General features: G+C 44.1%; 3 protein-coding genes and 1 long non-coding RNA gene across 12 annotated transcripts; 2 read left to right on the top strand and 2 right to left on the bottom strand.

Moving 5' to 3' along the window:
- Positions 1–372: 372 nt before the first annotated feature.
- cbx1b (chromobox homolog 1b (HP1 beta homolog Drosophila)) lies at positions 373–3,945 on the top strand. Of its 7 annotated transcripts, none has more exons than XM_069517293.1 (6): positions 373–760; positions 1,714–1,795; positions 2,046–2,226; positions 2,406–2,556; positions 3,114–3,208; positions 3,306–3,945. In XM_069517293.1, the coding sequence occupies exons 2-6, from the start codon at positions 1,741–1,743 to the stop codon at positions 3,445–3,447; spliced, it is 624 nt and encodes a 207-aa protein (XP_069373394.1). In that variant the 5' UTR covers positions 373–760; positions 1,714–1,740; the 3' UTR covers positions 3,448–3,945. The 7 variants fall into 7 exon arrangements, with proteins under 7 accessions (XP_069373394.1, XP_069373397.1, XP_069373399.1 ...); XM_069517296.1 differs by having other exon boundaries at positions 2,067–2,226; XM_069517294.1 differs by lacking the exon at positions 373–760 and adding an exon at positions 763–897.
- A 366-nt stretch (positions 3,946–4,311) lies between these two features.
- Positions 4,312–12,623, bottom strand: nfe2l1b (nfe2 like bZIP transcription factor 1b). 2 transcript variants are annotated; one of them, XM_020106572.2, is made up of 6 exons: positions 12,347–12,623; positions 10,671–11,466; positions 9,589–9,810; positions 8,208–8,297; positions 7,931–8,089; positions 4,312–7,710 (listed from the first exon to the last, which is right to left on the bottom strand). In XM_020106572.2, exons 2-6 carry the CDS (start codon positions 11,226–11,228, stop codon positions 6,331–6,333), a joined length of 2,409 nt encoding a protein of 802 aa, XP_019962131.1. In that variant the 5' UTR covers positions 11,229–11,466; positions 12,347–12,623; the 3' UTR covers positions 4,312–6,330. The 2 variants fall into 2 exon arrangements, with proteins under 2 accessions (XP_019962131.1, XP_019962130.1); XM_020106571.2 differs by lacking the exon at positions 12,347–12,623 and adding an exon at positions 11,557–12,003.
- On the top strand, positions 11,961–15,678 carry LOC109641971 (uncharacterized). 2 transcript variants are annotated; one of them, XR_011239680.1, is made up of 2 exons: positions 11,961–12,315; positions 13,884–15,678. It is a non-coding gene; the product is annotated as an uncharacterized lncRNA (long non-coding RNA). The 2 variants fall into 2 exon arrangements; XR_002203625.2 differs by having other exon boundaries at positions 12,150–12,315; positions 13,857–15,678.
- cdk5rap3 (CDK5 regulatory subunit associated protein 3) lies at positions 13,594–17,947 on the bottom strand. The gene is made up of 14 exons (XM_020106574.2): positions 17,773–17,947; positions 17,471–17,516; positions 16,810–16,941; positions 16,543–16,643; positions 16,344–16,392; positions 15,971–16,149; positions 15,748–15,884; positions 15,412–15,556; positions 15,174–15,281; positions 14,694–14,775; positions 14,518–14,606; positions 14,220–14,425; positions 13,957–14,128; positions 13,594–13,733 (listed from the first exon to the last, which is right to left on the bottom strand). The coding sequence occupies exons 1-14, from the start codon at positions 17,776–17,778 to the stop codon at positions 13,668–13,670; spliced, it is 1,518 nt and encodes a 505-aa protein (XP_019962133.1). The 5' UTR covers positions 17,779–17,947; the 3' UTR covers positions 13,594–13,667.
- Between the last annotated feature and the right edge of the window lie 734 nt (positions 17,948–18,681).

An 18,681-nucleotide genomic window follows, 5' to 3' on the forward strand; every position in this document is an offset into this window, starting at 1 on the left:
TTTTTTATGTCATAGAAATAATAATGCACAGGCGGAAAACAAGCGATGACATCACCTTGAAACTAAGAATGTGTAGAGAATGTATTATCATCATTATTATAAAACATGTAGTTTATTGTAAAAGATCAGATACACACTTTATCCATCGACACACTTCTGTGGCAAGAGATTAAAACATATTTTCAAAAAGGCAATAGAACTTAAATACATACACACTTTTCACTGAAGTGGTTCGTATATAAATGTTAGTAAAGTGAAGTGACACCGGATGATTGCACGAGCGAGTAGAAATAAACTATTTGTACATAAATATAAATATCACATATCGTGACTTGCAGGTGCAATTATTAAACATAAATAAATAATTAGCATGAACGTGTTTATTGATAATCATAATAAGTTAAATCACAGTTATTCGGTTCTCAGTTAGAGTCCGCTCCACGGATCCAGTCCGTAGTTTCCTCTCTCTTACAAATCCCAGATCTCTACATCACTCGTGCTCGGCCCCGCCCCCCTCCGGCTGCCCGCGGGAGTGAATCCACATGTTTTCAGATCTGTGATGTCCAGCGGAGTCTTTTCTTTTTTTTTTTTTATTATTCCTCCCCTCATTCCAGACGAAGGGGCGGAATCGAACCATTTTCATCACAAACAGCGACGGTGGGGTTTTTTTTTTTTTGAACCGTAGGAACTCAGAGACAAAGCCTCCCGCTCGGTGTTGTTTCCTCTTCTCGAACCTTCCTCCATCGTCACACGTTGAAAGGTGAGTTTGATTTCCGCCTCCTCCTGAACGCGTCGTGTCCCTCGATCGTGCAGACTTAGCTTCATGTGCACGTTTTGCAAAAAAAAAAAAAGGGGGCGGGGGCAGGTTGAATAATCCCGTTAGCCTCTTGTGATCAGGTGAGATCATCGATAATCAATCATCAGTAGAACCCCCCCACACACACACACACACACACACACACACTCTGCGTGTCGCATTAGCAGCTAACGGGGACGCAACATGGAGGAAGCTCGCTTTGTCGCGCCCCGGGTTTGGGTTAGCTTGCTAACGTTAGCCGCCGAACCGTGACTGAAGATGCACGCGCGTGTTGTCTCGCCGTCGCGGTTCCTCGAGGAGCAGCTTCGTCGTTTCACGCTCGAAACTTCAGCGCGTCGCAGGAAAGCTGCGCCGGAGACTCGGCCTCGAACTCGGTGTGTTCCAGATGTGTTATAAACAAAGAGCCCACATGTGCAGGGCTCTGACTGCAGCCGACAGCTGTTGTGTAATATTCAGTGTTTTATGTGTGGGACACACCTGGGACACACCTGGGACACACTTTGCACAGTGTCACAACCTTAAGCAAATAACACATGACTCCAGCCACTGCAGAATAATTGTATTTTATTGATTTCATGTTTGTATGATTGTCTCAAATCATTTCTCTAGCCACGATATTTCGTTTCTTTGTCGTATATCAACACAAACTCAAATCATTTCAAGATGTTTGACTCGACTCATGTCACAGTTTGTTTATCGACTACTAATAATGAAAATAACGCCTCAGACAGAATCATCAGACGCATCATGGGCAGTGGAGTAACAAGAGGATATTGCTTTTCTTTGTTGTACATTATTCCAAACTCAGTATTTCATCAGACTGTTGCACCCCCAATGAATCCCACTCTCCAATGCTGTTCTCTCCTCTCTGCCACATTGATCTTGACGTTGACCAGGAACCTGCTGGTCCCTAGGTCCACCTGATGAGTATGAGCCTGACAACAGAGCCCTCTAACGATGGTCCCGCTGTTACAGAAGGTTTTACATATTACTTCCTAACATACATTTCTCTGTATCACTTTGTCCTTTGTAAGCTGTGTCCACAGTCGAGGAATGGCTGAAGTAAAACATGTCAACTAAACTTTGTCTTCCATTTAAAACTGAGCTCAGAAATACTTGTTTTCCATTCAGAAAGTTCAAACAGCCTATTTTTTTTTAAAAACTCTGCCACAAAGAGAATGTTCAGTGTCGACGTCCGGCAGCTGTTTAAATCAGTGGATTTCCTCAGGAGCCTGTGTTTCTACCCCAGAGGTGAGCAAAATGACTTCGCCTGAGAAGAAGGAGAAGAAGGCAGACGATGTGGCGGAGGAGGAGGAGGAAGAGGAAGAATACGTTGTGGAAAAGGTCCTGAACCGGCGAGTGGTGAAAGGGAGAGTAGAGTATCTTCTCAAGTGGAAAGGCTTCTCTGAGTGAGTGCATTTGGTTTTAATTGTATTTATACATAAATGGGTTCTGACATATTCTGGTTGACTTATGTCATTATTGCTTTAAGTTGTCGTAGCAAAGAATGCAATGAAACACCAGCAGGCGACTCAGTTCTGAATTAAATGCAGGAATGCTGTATGTTTTATGTGCGTAACATCTGCAGAGAAGATAACACTTGGGAGCCAGACGATAACCTGGACTGTCCAGATTTGATTGCAGAATTTCTGCAGTCCCAGAAAACCGCTCACGATGGAAAGAGGAAGGCTGGAGAGGCAGAAGGAGACGAGAGTAAATCGAAGAAAAAGAAAGACGATGTAAGTCCCAACTCTCTAATATACATTTGTAATATATATAACAATAATAATGCACAGGTGGAAAACAAATAATGACGTCAACTTCTATCTCCAAAAATAAAGTTGTGCTTTCATTATTATTTATTTAAGATCTTAGATGAAATTAAAAACTCTCTCAGTTACGCAGCGTGACACATTTTTATTAGCAGAGAAGTAAAAAAAAAATAAAATGACCAGGAAATTATTATAATTCAAAACACAAACAATCCATTCACTGGTTCAAGCTTTTCAAATGTGACGCTTTTCTTTGACTTGGATCAAAAGTGAAAATCGTTCGGTTTTGGGAAGTTGAGATTTGAGGAAATCGCTTTGGAAAATTGTGAGATAAGTCTCAGCATTTTATTGACGGATTGATAAATCGAAATCGATATGTGTCAAAAAAGTTGACGGAGAGGCATTAAAAGAATATTTAAAAATAATATAACCCTCATAACCATATGAGGGAACAAGCCCAGAACAACAAGAATCGTAAAAGTACGTTCACATTGATTGGAGTTGTTTCGTTTCGTGATCCTCAGACAGAGAAGCTCCGGGGCTTTGCTCGAGGTCTGGATCCAGAGAGGATCATCGGTGCCACAGACTCCACAGGAGAACTCATGTTCCTCATGAAATGGTTTGTGTGAAGCCCTCGACACAGGAACCGTTGAAAAACTGCTGGAAAACCAGTGGCTGGATCAGTTAAACTGTCTTTTCTGTTGTTGCTCGTGCAGGAAAAACTCGGATGAAGCCGACCTGGTGCCGGCGAAGGAGGCCAACGTGAAGTGTCCGCAGGTGGTCATCTCGTTCTATGAAGAGAGACTCACTTGGCACTCGTATCCGACCGAAGACGAGAAAAAGGAGGACAAGAACTAACACAGGGCGGAGAAAGAGAATTTCACTGTACTTTCAACAGGGGAGGGGGCGGCAGAGACAAGCAAGACACCACCGGACTCATTCGTCTCTTGGTGTAGTATCACTCATTTGATTCTACTTTAAACCGGATATAGTCTAAATGTATATAAGCTTCAGGTTCATCTGAACTAAGACAGTGTACGGTCTCGGTATCCATTCGAGTTTTAAAGAGTCGTCCGACTATTTCAGTCTGGTTTTCACAGGATGTTTGCTCCAGTGCTCGGTCATCTTGCTACGACGTGGAATCTGAGAAGTTTTAATTTCATTATTGTGCCATTTACTCAGTTCACCGGTGCTTTATGAGAGCGACACTGTATCATCTTAGCTGTTTCCTTAGGACTTGTTTGGTGTACGGTTATGAAGTCTCTCTTTCAGTGAGTCGTTCAGTCACTGGCAATCTCTGTAGTGTTTTTCATTGTCTTGCTTGTCACTTTTTGAAAATAAACCACTTTTTGTTACTGTGCTGTTTCCTGCTCGTGTCACCTTCAACACCGGATTAAACCCAGTGAAGCTGCAATTGCAGATTCTTTTCATTTGAGATTAAAACTGGTCTGTAAAACATCAGAATAACCATCAACGACCCAGAACAACAAAAAAAACTAATTTCCAGAACCTGGAAACGTCAAATGTTTGGTATTAACTTGTGGAATATGTTTCTTTGAATTATTCAATTAACTGTCTTAATTGTTGCAGCCATATGATCCAGTTCTTATAATAAATGTATGAACACCTGAAGCTCCACAGAACCTGAAACATGGACTCGTTCTCTGGATCGAGCTTCTTCCGCAGCTCAACTACTGGGAACCAGAACACACGAGTCACAGGTGAAAATAAAAACACTTTATTAATCAATAAAAACAATTCTTGATTGCCAGCAAATATCTCAAAACAGAAAACTACATCCAAACTCAAAGCAGAGGGTGAGACTGTGATGGAGACATTTGACCAACGTCTTAAATCAGGACAAACAAACATGAAAATATTTACATAACGAGACAGACGGAAAAGAAAGTGCACTAAGTAGTAGCAGTACTAAATAGTTGGTGCTGGGTTACACTGAAGTGAATGATAACCAGAGTTTCATGCCTGATAATCACATTTAATGGACATTTCTCTTTCTTTCAGAAACATTTTTTGGACATCATCATAATGTAGCGTGTTCCGCTCGGCCTCTCGTAAAACATCCTACCCTAACTTCTACCTCAGCTGCGACGATTGACCTGTTTTACTTTATTTTATTTTTTTACAGAGGGTGATGAAACATACGTACTGACGAACATCATTCAAATAGACAAGTAATAGCACTTCTACTTTGAGAACGCGTTTCTTCGCTTCTCAAAACCTTAAAGGTGAAGATAATGAGACTGTGAACTCTAAAAGGCATTCGACTTCAAAGTGGCAACGACACACGCCGTCGTTTCACGCATTCAAATAATTTTTACCTCACAACAACTTGGCTCACTTTGTGGGTTCAACACAAAAAAAACTTAAAAACACAGGACTCAGCCAAACAACTTGGCTTTACAGCAGTTTAAAAAGAAATCGCCTCAAGTGGCTTTCAATTGGCAAATAAAAGGGATGTCGCTAAACCACAGCAACAAGTGTTTTAAGTTAATGCTCAAAAAGGCATCGCAGAAAATAAATAAATCCAGTTTTGATCCGTGAGAGTCGGCGGTAACTCCTGGCTCGTCACGGCATCTTATTCTTGACAATGATTACAGGCTCTGTGCAAAGCTTTCAAATCAACAAAGAGGATGTAGACTTCTATGTAAAGCTGATGTGGCGAGACCTATAACCTTGCTTATACTACAGATTATGAACAGTTAATAAGAGCCTTCCTAAACCCAGCTCCCGTATTTAAACCTGCGGCGAAGGAATAGCGACAGACACGGCAAAATGCATATAGCCAAGCCTTTTAAAAGACAAATTACAGTGCTATGTATAATTCATAAGGAAGTTGATACATTTTGCAATGCAGTGTGCCTCCTCCCTAAAACATACGTCTCCTCCTCTTGCAGGACCTTTTTTTAATCAGTGGCCAACCCGGGAAACACTTCAGCCTCCGACCCTCTCTCGTCTCAAAATCCGACTTCCTCCCATCAAACCCAATCTCTTTAGGTCCTTCCGGACTCAGACGCCGCTCGCTAACCGACTCGAGAAACTGGGATTTGCGATTCAAACCTACAGAATAAAGAGTGCAGTGTTTGAGCGTTTCAAATGTGTTCAGCTTCATCAAGACGCCCGAAACACAACCTCTGTACAGTATTCAATGACGTCCTCAAACACGATGGACTTCCTTTAGCCTTTGGTATCTGAACTCCGACCACTGACGCCGCTCTGAGCCTGAAGATTTGCAACATTAAAGCTTCAGTGAAAATCACTAGAAGTCTCCAGGGTGGGATGCGACCTGTTCGTCCTTTAAAACCTTCAGTGCATAGCTTCTCCTTGTCGACAGGGTTCTTTCCTCTCAACACCGGTCACACTACCAATCTTCTTCATCCTTAGTGGTTTGGTGCAAAAGGATCAAGAGCAGCTAACATTTTTCTCATAGCTCGTTTTATGTCCTTTTATATTCCGCCTCTCCTCGCTTATCGCCCCCCCCTCCCCGTCCAAATAATGAAACATCAGTACTCAAACGAAGAGCTACTTCTGCGTGGAAGTTTTTACAGGAAAAAAAATGCAGGAACAGAATGAAAAGGGAGAAACTTACGCAGGAAGAGTAGTCAATGCCATTTTTCTACTCAACAGAATCTTCTTAAAGGAAAAAGGACATCTCTCTTGCTTCTGCAGAAATCTTTCTTACTGATTTAGCAAAGTGATAGAATAAACAGCAGTTTCTTCCCCTCACTTCTTTTTGTCCTTCTGTTTTTTCTCTGGCTTACGGTTCTGCTCAGCAGCCGTCACGCACCGGGGCATGATCAGCACGCTGCCGTCAGCGCTGTACTGCAGCGAGTACTCGCTGGGAGGATAGGGCCGGCCCTCCTCGTCTCGTAGCTGAGTGAACACCTCCTGGTACAGACTTTGCATTTTCTGCTTCATCTGCCGGATGGAACGAATGAACTCCATCTTCTCCTTCAACAGCCGCGCCTTGTTGCGCCTCAGGTCTTGGACGCCCTGCTCCAGGTTAATGATGGTGTCCAGTTTGCGCTTGCGGCAGTTCTGGGCTGCCATCTTGTTCTTGCCACGCCTGCGGATGTCACGGATGAGGGCGAGCTGGGCTTCACTCAGGTGGTGCTTGGCGAGAAGCTCGTTGAACTCTTCAACAGGCAGGTTGATGATCTTTTCGTTGGAGAAGGGGATTTTCATGGACCGGGCTCGGCGTTCATCGCGACTGGCGTGCTTATCAAGCAAGTCGTGAGCAGGCTGAAGCTTTGAGCTCGCTTTGTCGCGGACAGTTTTCTTCGCGGTTGATATGGGGAGCTCCGGGTGCTCAGTGAAAGCAGAGGAGAGCGGCAGGTTGTAGGTATGATTGTGGCTGATGCTGTCGAGCTGAGGGAGGCTATGGAACTGGGAGGGGTCCTGATAGCTCATACGGCAGAGCTTACTGTACCCGGGCTGGTAACCACCGACAGCACCTTCCTCTGGCTCAACAGTGGCTACCTCAGAGTCAGTGCTGTATCCCACAGCTCCTTCCTCAGAGAAGGTGGCAGACGTTGAGGAGGAGGAAGCTGCAGAGGAGCAGGAAGTCTCCGAGCTGCTTGGCGACGCCGGGCTGTGGCTGGAGTCCAGGGAGAGACCAGAATCGGAGTCAAGCTCGTCCTCCAGCTGGGAAGCTTGGGCCTGGCTGAAGCCCTCCTCCATGGCAAGGTCCAACAAGCTGATCTCATCGAGCATGGACTCCTCCAGCAAGGTGCTGAAAGGATCGGGCAGGATGGGTGTGGACGTAACATTGCTACTGGAACTGTTTATGTGCGGAGGAAGAAAGATCCCTGTCAGGTTAGTGGCTCCAAATGTGGAGTTGATGTTGGTGGAGTTGTTGGAAGAAAGTCTGAGCATGGGGGTTCTGGGGGGGATGCTAACAGAGTCCAACTGGGGGCTGAAGATCTGGGGGAAGTCTTGGCTGCAGCTGGGGAGGGAGGCCTGGTGAAGACTGACATCTTGGTTTATCGGCGTTGGAGGAGGAGCGAGTCCAAAGTTTCCTGTCGTGTTGGATTCGGTCGTCTCAGTTGTTCCACTAACGCTGCCGGAGTCGGTTTGGAGCGAAGTGTTGTTCACTTCCATTGCCTTCGAACAAGAACATTTTGTTAATGTACAAACATAATAAAATCTGTATTTCCCCTCTTTTTTAAGATTATGAATTCAGACCGAAACAGTAAAGACACAAGCTTTCACCCTCATATTGCATTTTTTAACCTGACTGACTTGTTTTGGATCAACTTGACTAATTTCCCACAAAACAAATGAAGACAGAAAAATACTGAGATTAGTAAACTGAGGGACATACTTGTAGCTCCATGATGGCCATGATGTCCTGCCACTGCTGCTCCAGGTCTAACTGTGGCTCCGCTGGGGGCAGCTGTGGAGCCAGAGGAACGGCCTGAGATGTCGACGGAACTTCATCAGTGGTAACATTTATTTCTGGAGCGACGACCGGGGCTGGAAACTGATCGGAAACGTAGTCATAATTAATAAGATGTAGTTTTTTTTCCACATTAAAACAAAATCATAATTACTTCAATGCCAGCATGTCGTGTGAAAATAAACTAAACTTGTGTTTTTACCTCAGATTCTTCTCCAAAGGGGAAAGTGGCCTCCAACAGCCTCAGACATTCTTGTAGAGACAGTGACGTCTGTGATCCAAGACCTGGGAGCTAAGTATTGACATTAAAATAGTGTATTAATGTTATATAAAGTACTGATACTTTTACAGAGCTGTCACAGTTATATGCTCCAAAAATAAACAGGTTATCATTCCCCATAACAATCAGAAATATAAGCAATATAACAGTTTAAGAGTTGTGAATACAGACGAGCTGTTCTGCGCTCCCCTGGTTTATTTCTGGAAAATTCCCACTCATTTGTTCCATAGACAATGTTACGTGACTGCGGCTCCTCTAAAGCTTGGATCAGCATAAAACTCACCTGATTAACTCATTAGTACAACAGATAAACAACTGCATTAGGGGCAGACAGGTGCTACTAAGAGTTATGAGCGCCGCTAAAGGGGGTGGAAGCGAAACAGTGACGAGAAAACTAAAATATCTCCAGCTGGAATCGGTCCACTTTCAAATTCTGGGTCAGTTCTGGATAAAAAAATTAAAACAGAAATACAAAATGGAGAAAACACAGAAGCCCCCCCCCCCCTCTCTACAGTGAGTGGTCAGCTGGTGGATTTAATGGTAGTTTAGCTTTTTGAATTTAAATCACATCTTCTGTTGCACAGTCCCATTATGTACTTCAGGCTTCAGTGTCCTGAACAGACACACTTTCACAATCTTACATTATTAATCACTTTCATTGTTAATCAATATTATGTGTATTGACCTACTGTCCTTTAAGTCAGACCACTCTTTACTACAATACTGCAAGGAGAGCATGTGCTTCTTTATCAGAAACAAATTTCACTGATGGCAGATATCATGAATTCCACAGATACCAGCGCTGGGTGCGCTGCCTGTGCACGGGTCAGGTTTACCTGAGTTTCATGTGTGTGTTTGTGTGTGTTTGTGTGTGTGTGTGTGTGTGTGTGTGTGTGTTTCTGCGTCCAGTGATTGTTAATGAGCTGTGACATCAAGCATCCAAGTGTGATGATGATGGTAAAACTAGAGAGTATAGCTCAGCTTGTTAACACTCTAAAAAGTGGGCCTGCATCAAACTGCCACAGCTTGAAGTGTCTTTATTTCACCTTTCGCTATCTGAGACTCATCAGGGTGATTCTATTACACGCAATCTGAGCAACGCACAATGTTTTTAGGCAAATGGGGAAAATGACCAATCTGGGAATATCTCCGCATGAGTAAAACCTAATTTTTCAGCAGACAAAATTATCTTTTATCACCAGCCTGCAGCTCCCAAGTCGCCAATTTGTTTTTATGTGCAATAAGGCAGTTCGATGTACCACCCCCCAGCTCTTGAACATGAAAATCCAGTTCAGCCACAAACCTGCTCTGGAATGCTCTCTCCAGTCTCCCCGTCTACTGGCTGAGCCCCTTGGAGGTTGACTCCATTTCTCCAGCTCTCCTGCTCCTTGTTCCTGTCTTTGCTCTCCTGCAGGCTGGGCTTCTCCTCCTCGCTCTCCTTCTGACGGTTGTTGTAGTTGAACACTTCTCTTCCCGCGCCAAGGTCGATGTCCTGTCGCCACAGGATGTCAATCAAGTCAATGTCCTGGAGAAACGCAAAGCAACCATTGGAAAAAGATGGCCCAGTATAGACAAGCGTCACTCATACAACCAGATTTTTGTCAAGGCGAACATACTTGGCCTATTTATGACAACATGTACTTATTTGTGATAATAATAAAGCACATATGCGGTTTATCTTTTATACAAGCAGTTCGGCTTTTCATCTCATTCGAGGGGGTAATTTTGGAAGGAGGGAGAGGCAGATCATGTAACAGAAATATGGTCAGATGATGCAACCATGACATAAACACTTGGACATGGTGGTAAATCATGTGATCACAAAGAAGTCTCCGTTTATAACAGTCCAGCAACGACTAGCTTATATAAAAACAGCACAGATGTAGTTTCCTTTGTGTCGTACGTTAAAGAAGATGACCCTTTGCTTTGAAAGCTGATGACAACATTAAATGTGACCAGCTGTAGTGAATGTGACTCAACTGGTTAATCTAAAAATATCTGACACTGATAGAACAGATCAGGGGTGTGGACCAGGAAACACACGGGTCTGTGCTGTTCCCTCAACTTAATTCATACTTTTCTAATCTTTAAGGGATTTAGTTTGTGATTTATGTCTCCGTAGACGAAACTGTCTCTTTGCAGGAAACAACAAGATCAGATTGGTGATTCAATTCATCTTTATGTCCTTTAAATAGTTTTTCTCAGTTAACGACAGATTTGTGTTTACCTGGAAGAGGATACGTTTAAAAATGACCTACAACCTGACATTTAATTCCTCCAGTGCTGAGTCTGTTTCACCATAATTACATGATAAAGTCCTGTTTTTGACAATGAGCAACCTTCGCCTGCTCCTTGCAACAGATGCTCTCCAGCTGCAGTCAGTACCTCTTTTGTGAGGTCGTCATTGCCGTCCCTGCTTCCCTGCTCCTGGTTGCCCTCCGGGGCCACGGCTCCCAGGCTGCTGTCCGCTGCGTTCAGGTTGTAGGTGGATTCAGGTGCTCCACTTCCTCCCCTCATGGCCGGGGTAGCGTCAGGGCTGTCTACGTCCTCTAGGCCGGCCCCATTGTCCAGGGTGATGGTGGCGCTGGACTGGCTGCTGGCGGACACCACAGTCTCAGAGTCACGGTGCACTAGCCAAGTGTTGAGCTCGGTACTGGGCACGGAGAGGCGATCCAGCTGGCGCACCTGGTTCAGCAGCCGTCGAGTGGTGAAGAAATGGTCGAGGTCCACACTCTTTGGATGGATGCCATAGCCGTCCAGCGTGTTGCGGAGGTTGTGAAACTGTGTCTGGGTGTAGGCTGAGCTGGGGCCCAGGATGATCTCTCTCAGTGGGGGGAGCTGATTGCTTAGGTAGGTGTCAACGTCCACCCGCACCCCAATGAGACTCAGAAGGATGGTGAACTGAATCAGGCCCTCTGTGAAGTACTTTTTCAGGTAAAGCATTTCTTTACAAAGTCACAAAAAGGTGAAAGTAAAAACAAAAAACAAAAACGGGGCCGGCTACCTTGGACTAACACTCCTGCGCTCGCACTAGAGGATGGAGACGGACACAGGAACATGAAAAGTGAACGGAAACAGTGAGGGGTTGTCTTCTGCAGGAGTTTCAGATCCAGGTCTCCACTGGAGTCCAGCTGGTGCTCAGAGCTTTCCTCTTCTTCATAAGGGTCTCATCCTCTGGTCCCTGGGGAAAGTGAGAGAGAGAGAGAGAGAGGACATTGGATTGACTCTGCCTGCAAACTTCCACATCGCGGTCACACACGTCAGCTCTTACCTTCCTACATTTAGCACTGAGCACATGTGGGATAACACGAGGAGAAACGAGGACTAGCTAGCCCGCTGCGGCCGCTCCATCCTCCCGAGGCTGGGGAAGAGATGTCGGCTGGAGGCACGCAGTCGTTCTTCATTGAGAGGTGGAGAGCGCACAGGCGTCACCCCACCCTTCTACTACTTCATGTGGGCGCTGCTGAAGGTGAATGAGGGAGTCTCCGGGCTCCGGCTCCGGTCCCTCCCTCCCTCTCTCCCTCCCTGCGCCGCTTAGCGACGTTAGCTCCGCGGCTAACTTGTGTTCTCAGAACCCGTCGACCCCCAACAAATAACCCGACCGGCGATAAAAACACGTGTCGCCATGTTTGTTCATCTCTTTACAGCTGTTGTGTTTTTTTTTTTTTTTTGCAGACTGACAGGAAGCTCCTCATCCACAATCTCCCTGGCAACAAGTGGCGAAAAAGCTGAGCGACGGTTCCCTCGGCCAATCGCAGGCCCCGAGCGCGGTGACGACACATGACTCCAGCGTGCCCCGGCCAATGGCGACGCGGCAAGGGTGGGGTCCCGGGGAAACGCCGAATTCCTATTGGAGGTCTGCGCGGTGTTAGCATCGTTAGCTCCTGTGCTGCTAACTACCGTGACAATCCCAACTAGTTTAAAAAGTCGCCCGGACAACGCGCCGCGCTGCGCCCGCTCATGCTCGCGTCGACGCCGGGCAGCAGCCGCCGGTGTCCGGGGGAGCGGCGGGTCCGTGACACGCCCGTAAGTAAGTGAAAACCTCTTGATTTCATACTTACGCCTGGACAATGTCTTCATGGCAGAAAAAAAGTCCGGTTTCGCCTGAGAGCAGCGCTCACACCCGGTCAGATGAGCAGTGGCTCGGTGCTGCCCGGTTCTCCTCGCGCTGTGGCCCGGTTCTCCTCGCGCTGTGGCCCACCATGACTTGCAGAATCGTTAGCTTGGCCCGGCTAGCTTAGCCGCTTCACATCGAAACACGCCGCCACACTGCGCATGCGTAGAATATTCTAGTGGCCAGCTCTCATCAGCTGTTCCACAGAATAAATAAAAATAAAATCTGACTTTCCCCAAAAAACACTCACAGGAAGTTCAGCCTCATCTTCCTCCCAACTAACGAATCAAAGTCATTCGAAGAATAAAAACACAAATCCAGGTTATAAAAGTGTGAAAACACAAGTTCATAACTGCATTTAAATGTGTATTTACCCGAAAGTACAAAGTATTTTGTTGTTATGTGTGTATTCATAGTAAACATGGAGCTAAAATCACCAGTCAAACGTCCTTTTTAATGTGTAAGATAAGATAAATGAGTCAAATAGAGAATAAATCAATTAGTAATAAATCAATGGCTTAAATTCAACACATTTCAATATATAATTGCATTTAAATGTCAATAATAAATTCACCACGGCTAAATAAACTGAAATTGAAGTCAACTTTATTGTCATTTCTGCCACATGTACAGGAAACGGACGACACTGATATTCTGCTTCTCTCTGATCCACGGTGAAAACAGAGAAGCAGACAGAACGTATAAGAACGTAAAGACAAAACAAACAAAGATGAAGATCTCAAAACATTAGGAGAAATCAAAGCCTGCATCGAGGTCATTTCTACATATTACAAACATATTGGGGATTTACTTGACAATCATTTTTGTCAGTGATCTGCGATTCTTGCCCTATTTTATTAAATTAGATTTAATCTGTTAGCACCAAATCACAACACAGTTTATTATCTCAAGGGCACTTCATGAGACGGAAGAAAATGAAACAGACCAAACAGTTTCCCCTGAAAAGTGATATGTTAAAGGAGTTTGGTGGTGATGTCACTCCGTTAGTTTCGGGGTTTTCCTCACAGCTCTCATAACGTCCGTCATCAGCTGCTGTTGTCGTCTTCGGCCGCTTCTCTGCTTCAAAATGTCGTTCTTCTCTTCCTTGACACATCTGTCAGCCATATCTTCCAGTATTTTAGTGCAAAGCTTTAAAGCTTTTGTAAAAATGTAAAAACAACAACTACAAAGTACTTTAAATTAAATACCACTTTTATTTCTCCATAAAGATCATGACAAAATATTTTTTTGTGAATGTCTGGAGTTCATTATATATTAACGCCCATCAGGTTCACAGGTCTGTTGTTGTATCGCTTTGAAATGTCGGCTTCAATCTGCAAAAACAAAACACAGTTGACAGTCAGAGATAATATTAAGGCTTTAACATGTACAGAATGAATTCTATCTGTATAATTTGTGACAGCTCTATGTATCTGTAACTCCTGATCTCATGACAGGTGTTGAAATTTGATCTGGATGTTTAGGATGAAAAAGAAAATGCTGCTGGGAAATCACCAACTGAGTGAGCACAAATAAAGTGAAACAGAAATCAGACACCATTTTCTGGAGTTCCCTGGTGCACCCTGCCAGCAGGTCGACACGAGGCTCCAGTCGGGACTGCTCCTCCAGCGCTTCCTGTCGCTTCTCAACCATCGTGGCTCCTTTCAGCACCAGAATATCTGCCTGCTTCAGCTTCTGTCTCAGCACCTCCGACACACGCTCAACATACCTGCACACGCGAGGATTATGAGGAGAGCAATTACAAAAAAGGCACACGTGTAACAACGCAGAGGCAAAACGAGGATTTTCCTCCACAGTACCGTGGCGAGGCCTGGATCATAAACAGGTGCTGCATCCGGAGAGTGGTGAGCCGGCCAAGAAGGTCCTGCACCTGAGACAGCATCTCCCGAACGTGCTTCTTGGTCTGGCCTTGGATGATGGAAGGAGCGAGCTGGAACTGGCTCATCGACACCACGTCTCCCTCTTCTCCCATCTCACTCATGCGCTGGGTGAGGAACACTTCCAGCTGCAACAACAAAGGAAACCAGCGTCACTCCAATCAAACGTCGCCTGTGACGCCACGTTTATGATTAGACACTAAACGACTGGTCTCTTTACCTCCATGAGCTCATCAATGAACTGGCTGCGTGACTGAGAGTTCTCCAGCAGAGTTGCAGCATCTTCCCCCCGAGCCACGCCCTCAGGGCCTACGAGATCATACACTCGTCTTTAAGCAAACTGAATTTTCCACAGCTGAGAGTGAGGTGATCTAACAAAAACAAAGAAATACTTACAGTCTGTTCCCACGTCTACAATCTCAATTTCTATCGGAGCAGCTTCACTGTCGCCCCAGTCGATACCGCCGGCACCAGTGTCCTGTCGGGGGAGATCGATATTTGAGGCTTCGCAGCCACTTCACATGTTTTCAGACATGAACTCAAGAAAATGTGAAAAACCAGCAGGAGATTGTCCCAACATTCAGGCGAGGGGTGGAGCCTGCGTAGAGCAGGACATGACGTATAAATGGCTCTGCAGAAATCAAGTGAAATGAAGATCTCAAATCTCGTCATCTTTCCAAGATGATGTCAGCGTCTTCTACGTGTATCGCCTCCTCTTCTTCACCCTGAGATATTTGAATTTCTCGCTCGCTGTGAATTTTACGGACATTTCCCTGCTGCATGTGTTCACTCTGACATTTTACAAATGGGCTGTCAGGAAAAGCGAGCGAGCAGCTGACTGGGATATTTGTGTTCTCACATATGGTGGTGTCATACCTCAGAGTTTGGCTCCACACTGATACCCCAGTCTATACCATCCTCGACAGTGATGCCAGAATTAACACCGGCAGAGTCTGTTCCTTTGCCAAAGTCGCCCCAGTCGATCTGAAGCATTAAAAGAATTTATAAATTAAGAAAATATATCACAGGGGATTTCGTTTACCTTGGATCTAACATGGGACGTTTTGGTAACATGATCCGGTTTAATTCTCGATATAGAGTCGGTGAAACTAACCATGTCGTCTGTGGCTGAGTCAGGAGGAGCCTCCTCTGCAACCGGCCTCTCAACAACTGTGGGGACTTTCCCCGTTCTCCACTCATAAAACGTTGTGTTTCCTCTTGTCTGGGCCAACGTCAGCATGGGCAGGACTGGATCAGACCTTCGAAAAACACACAAAGAAAACAAAGGGAACTGTGAAAGGGTTTTCTTTCTGTATTTATAGTAAGAAACATATTTGTGTTTATTCCAACTCATTAAATAATTACTTTGAAACTCTCTGAATCAATTGTAGGTCTGAGTTTCACAGAGGAAGCAGAAGTGCAGAGAAACAGACAGTGACGATATACTCACCACTCACACACAAAGTTTGTGAAAGCGGCGTAAAGTCGGATTTGCTCCTCTAATTTCCCTGCGTCCTTCCCGACTTCCTCCAGAACGGCTGGTAGATCTTTAACCAGAGCCTGGAGCTCACGAGCCACATTTTCTCCCTGACAGAAGAAAAATAATGAGTAAGACGTGTAAATATCGCAGAATCTCTGTGTTTGTGTCTAAATATTCGCGTGTTTGTACGTACGGTGATGCCGTACTGTTTGCACGCAGCATAGTATCGCTCCCTCAGGTCCGCAGCTGAGCTTTGACACTCCACCTCCCTCCTGCTCAGCTCCTGCTGCAGCTGCTGGGCTTTGACCAACTGCTTCCTCAGAGCCGGGCCTTCGTAGCTCACGTTGCGACTCAGCAAACTGGCGACCTCCGCTGTTCCACGCAAACAGAAGCATTAATTATTAAAATAGTTATGTACAGGCAATTATTCTGTTTCATCAGCTTCAAATAACCTTCATACTTTATTAAATATAGACAAACGATAAGTCAGACAGTGTATGCAGATGTTGCCAAGTGACTTTAGATATATGACATATGGGGTTTTTCTTCATTTAATATAAACTTACCCAGATAGACATTATCTGCTTCATAAAGAGTCACAATCTCCTGCCAGTCCTGATGCAACAAAAACATAATCCACAATTCAAATCCAGATTTTCTGAATTTAAGAGCAAAGGGATACGTCACAGAAAGATTTCCAGACAACTGGGTTTGAGTCACTAATGAGAAATGACTGTCGTACTGTGAGACAGACGATAGACTCACCTTCATCCTCTGAGACGAATATCTGCCAAAGATGTTTTTGGACGAAGCTTCTGTTCCCCTCAGTATCTCCACGATTCTCAAGCAGTGGAAGTAATGAATGTCTGTCAGTGAAAACACACAAGTGTCAGTTTGTAATATTTACACAGAGGAAGAGGTGGAAAGGTTCACAATGAATACTCATATTAATACACTGCAACAACAACAATGCAGTTTCTCAAACTGCAACTAACACACGAGACAAACGTTCGGAGGTAATGAGCGACGTACAGGAGCCGGACAGGAGCTGCTTGATCTCCTGGTTCTCAGGCATGTCCTGGATGGCTGCATTGATCTTCTCTCTGATTGTTTTCACTGCACTCTGCCACTTCAGGTTACAGTGACGTCGGTCCAGCAGCCAGTCTGTGCACACAGAAGTTTAAGTTCAACAACAACATCATTATCATTTATATGAATCCTCCGCAAGTAAAAAGACTCTAAAACAGAAATATCCTTCAAATGGGATTTCAGTGTAGATGTGGTGAACCGCGCAGAGTTTTTCAAAAACAATAATTAGATTCATCTTAAAGGATAAACTAGTGATTCAGTCCAGTTTAGAAAAAACACTGCACTTCAGTAGCTTCATGATCTGATCGTATAACTTCAGATGTTCACTTTAGTTTTGTTACGTGCAATTTTACTCATATAGTAAATTTACACAACCAGTGAACCTGCTTGTTTGTGCAGCTCAGATGATTTACTGTGATTTATACACAATAACGTCACAGTGGAGAAACACTCACATGTATTTTCTACTTCAGCAAATCTTAAAAACTAAGGAACTGAGCAAAGGGAGGATGTACACAGTATTATTATAGTACACATATATATTATTTAGTGTTTTTGACATTCACATATGACAGAACAGAAAGTACCCTGTTGTATCACTCACCCAGGAGTTTGCTGCTCTGAATGTCGATGGGCAGGTTTTGAATATTCTGTTAAAGGAAGAGAACACATTTAAAAAGATAAATTTTAATTTCTCAATAATCCACATTGTCCACGAGCAGGAGAAGAACATTTTGTCCTTGTGTCACTTTTTCAACGCTGCAGCTTCACGGAGACATGAACACAACACAACATTTATTCCTCTAAAACCTTGTCCACGTGTATATTTGAGTATAATTCCACTTTGACGCAGCTAACGTCAGCTGGCAGCTGTACTCCGCTCAGACGGCGGGTGTCTCCTCTCACCTCCATCGTCTCCTCACTCTCTGAACCAAACACGAAGAAGATTCTAACGTTTCCACGTCTTCATGTTCAAAACCAGTTTGGTTTAAAAAGCTTTTAAATCCAGAATCAATAACCCGGAACAAGGAGCTCACTGTTTACGACACGTTACAGGAAGCGGAGCCAATAGGAGGAGGCGATGTTAGTCAGTGATGGCCGTTGACCAATCACGGCGCAGCATGCTGACGGCTGCAGCTGATTGGCCGATGTGATTGAATGCAGTAATAAAGGCGGTCAGCAGAGGGCGATGTCGGAGGAAGGTTATTATTATTGTTTTATTTATTATTTTATTCATTTAATTTCTCATGTTTTATATATAAATATTATATATAATAAAAAAATCAATGTGTTATTATTTTAAAACGTACAAATCCAATTGTTTCATATCCATAATCAAAACAGATGGTTTTCTGCTGATCAACTAATTAATTAATTGATTGATCCATTCAGCTGTTATATGTAGTGATGAGGAGTCAAATCATCACAATACAATATACTTACAAGGCCATTGTTGATTGGTATGTAAAAGTATTAATTGCTTTGTCAAGATAAAGTTACTACTCACAAAGTATCATGGAATCAAATACTTAAATTAAACACAACTACCTTAAATATATACTTAGTTACACTCCAACGCTAGTGGCAAGTGTTGGAGGAAGTATTCATGTTACTTTACTGTAGTAAAAGTATCAGTATCTCTCTGCCTGATAAATACTTTTGCTACTTTTAGTACATTTAGCAGATGATTCTTCAAATCATACGACTTTAACTTGTAGTTGAATGTTTAGATGACGGTGACCTTTACTTCGTTAACTTCTTCACCACTATTCGGTGTCACAACAACTAAATCAAAAAATAAAAATGAACTTTAAA

This window comes from Paralichthys olivaceus, chromosome 21, assembly GCF_024713975.1.
Source record: "Paralichthys olivaceus isolate ysfri-2021 chromosome 21, ASM2471397v2, whole genome shotgun sequence".
In the NCBI taxonomy this organism is placed as follows: domain Eukaryota; kingdom Metazoa; phylum Chordata; class Actinopteri; order Pleuronectiformes; family Paralichthyidae; genus Paralichthys; species Paralichthys olivaceus.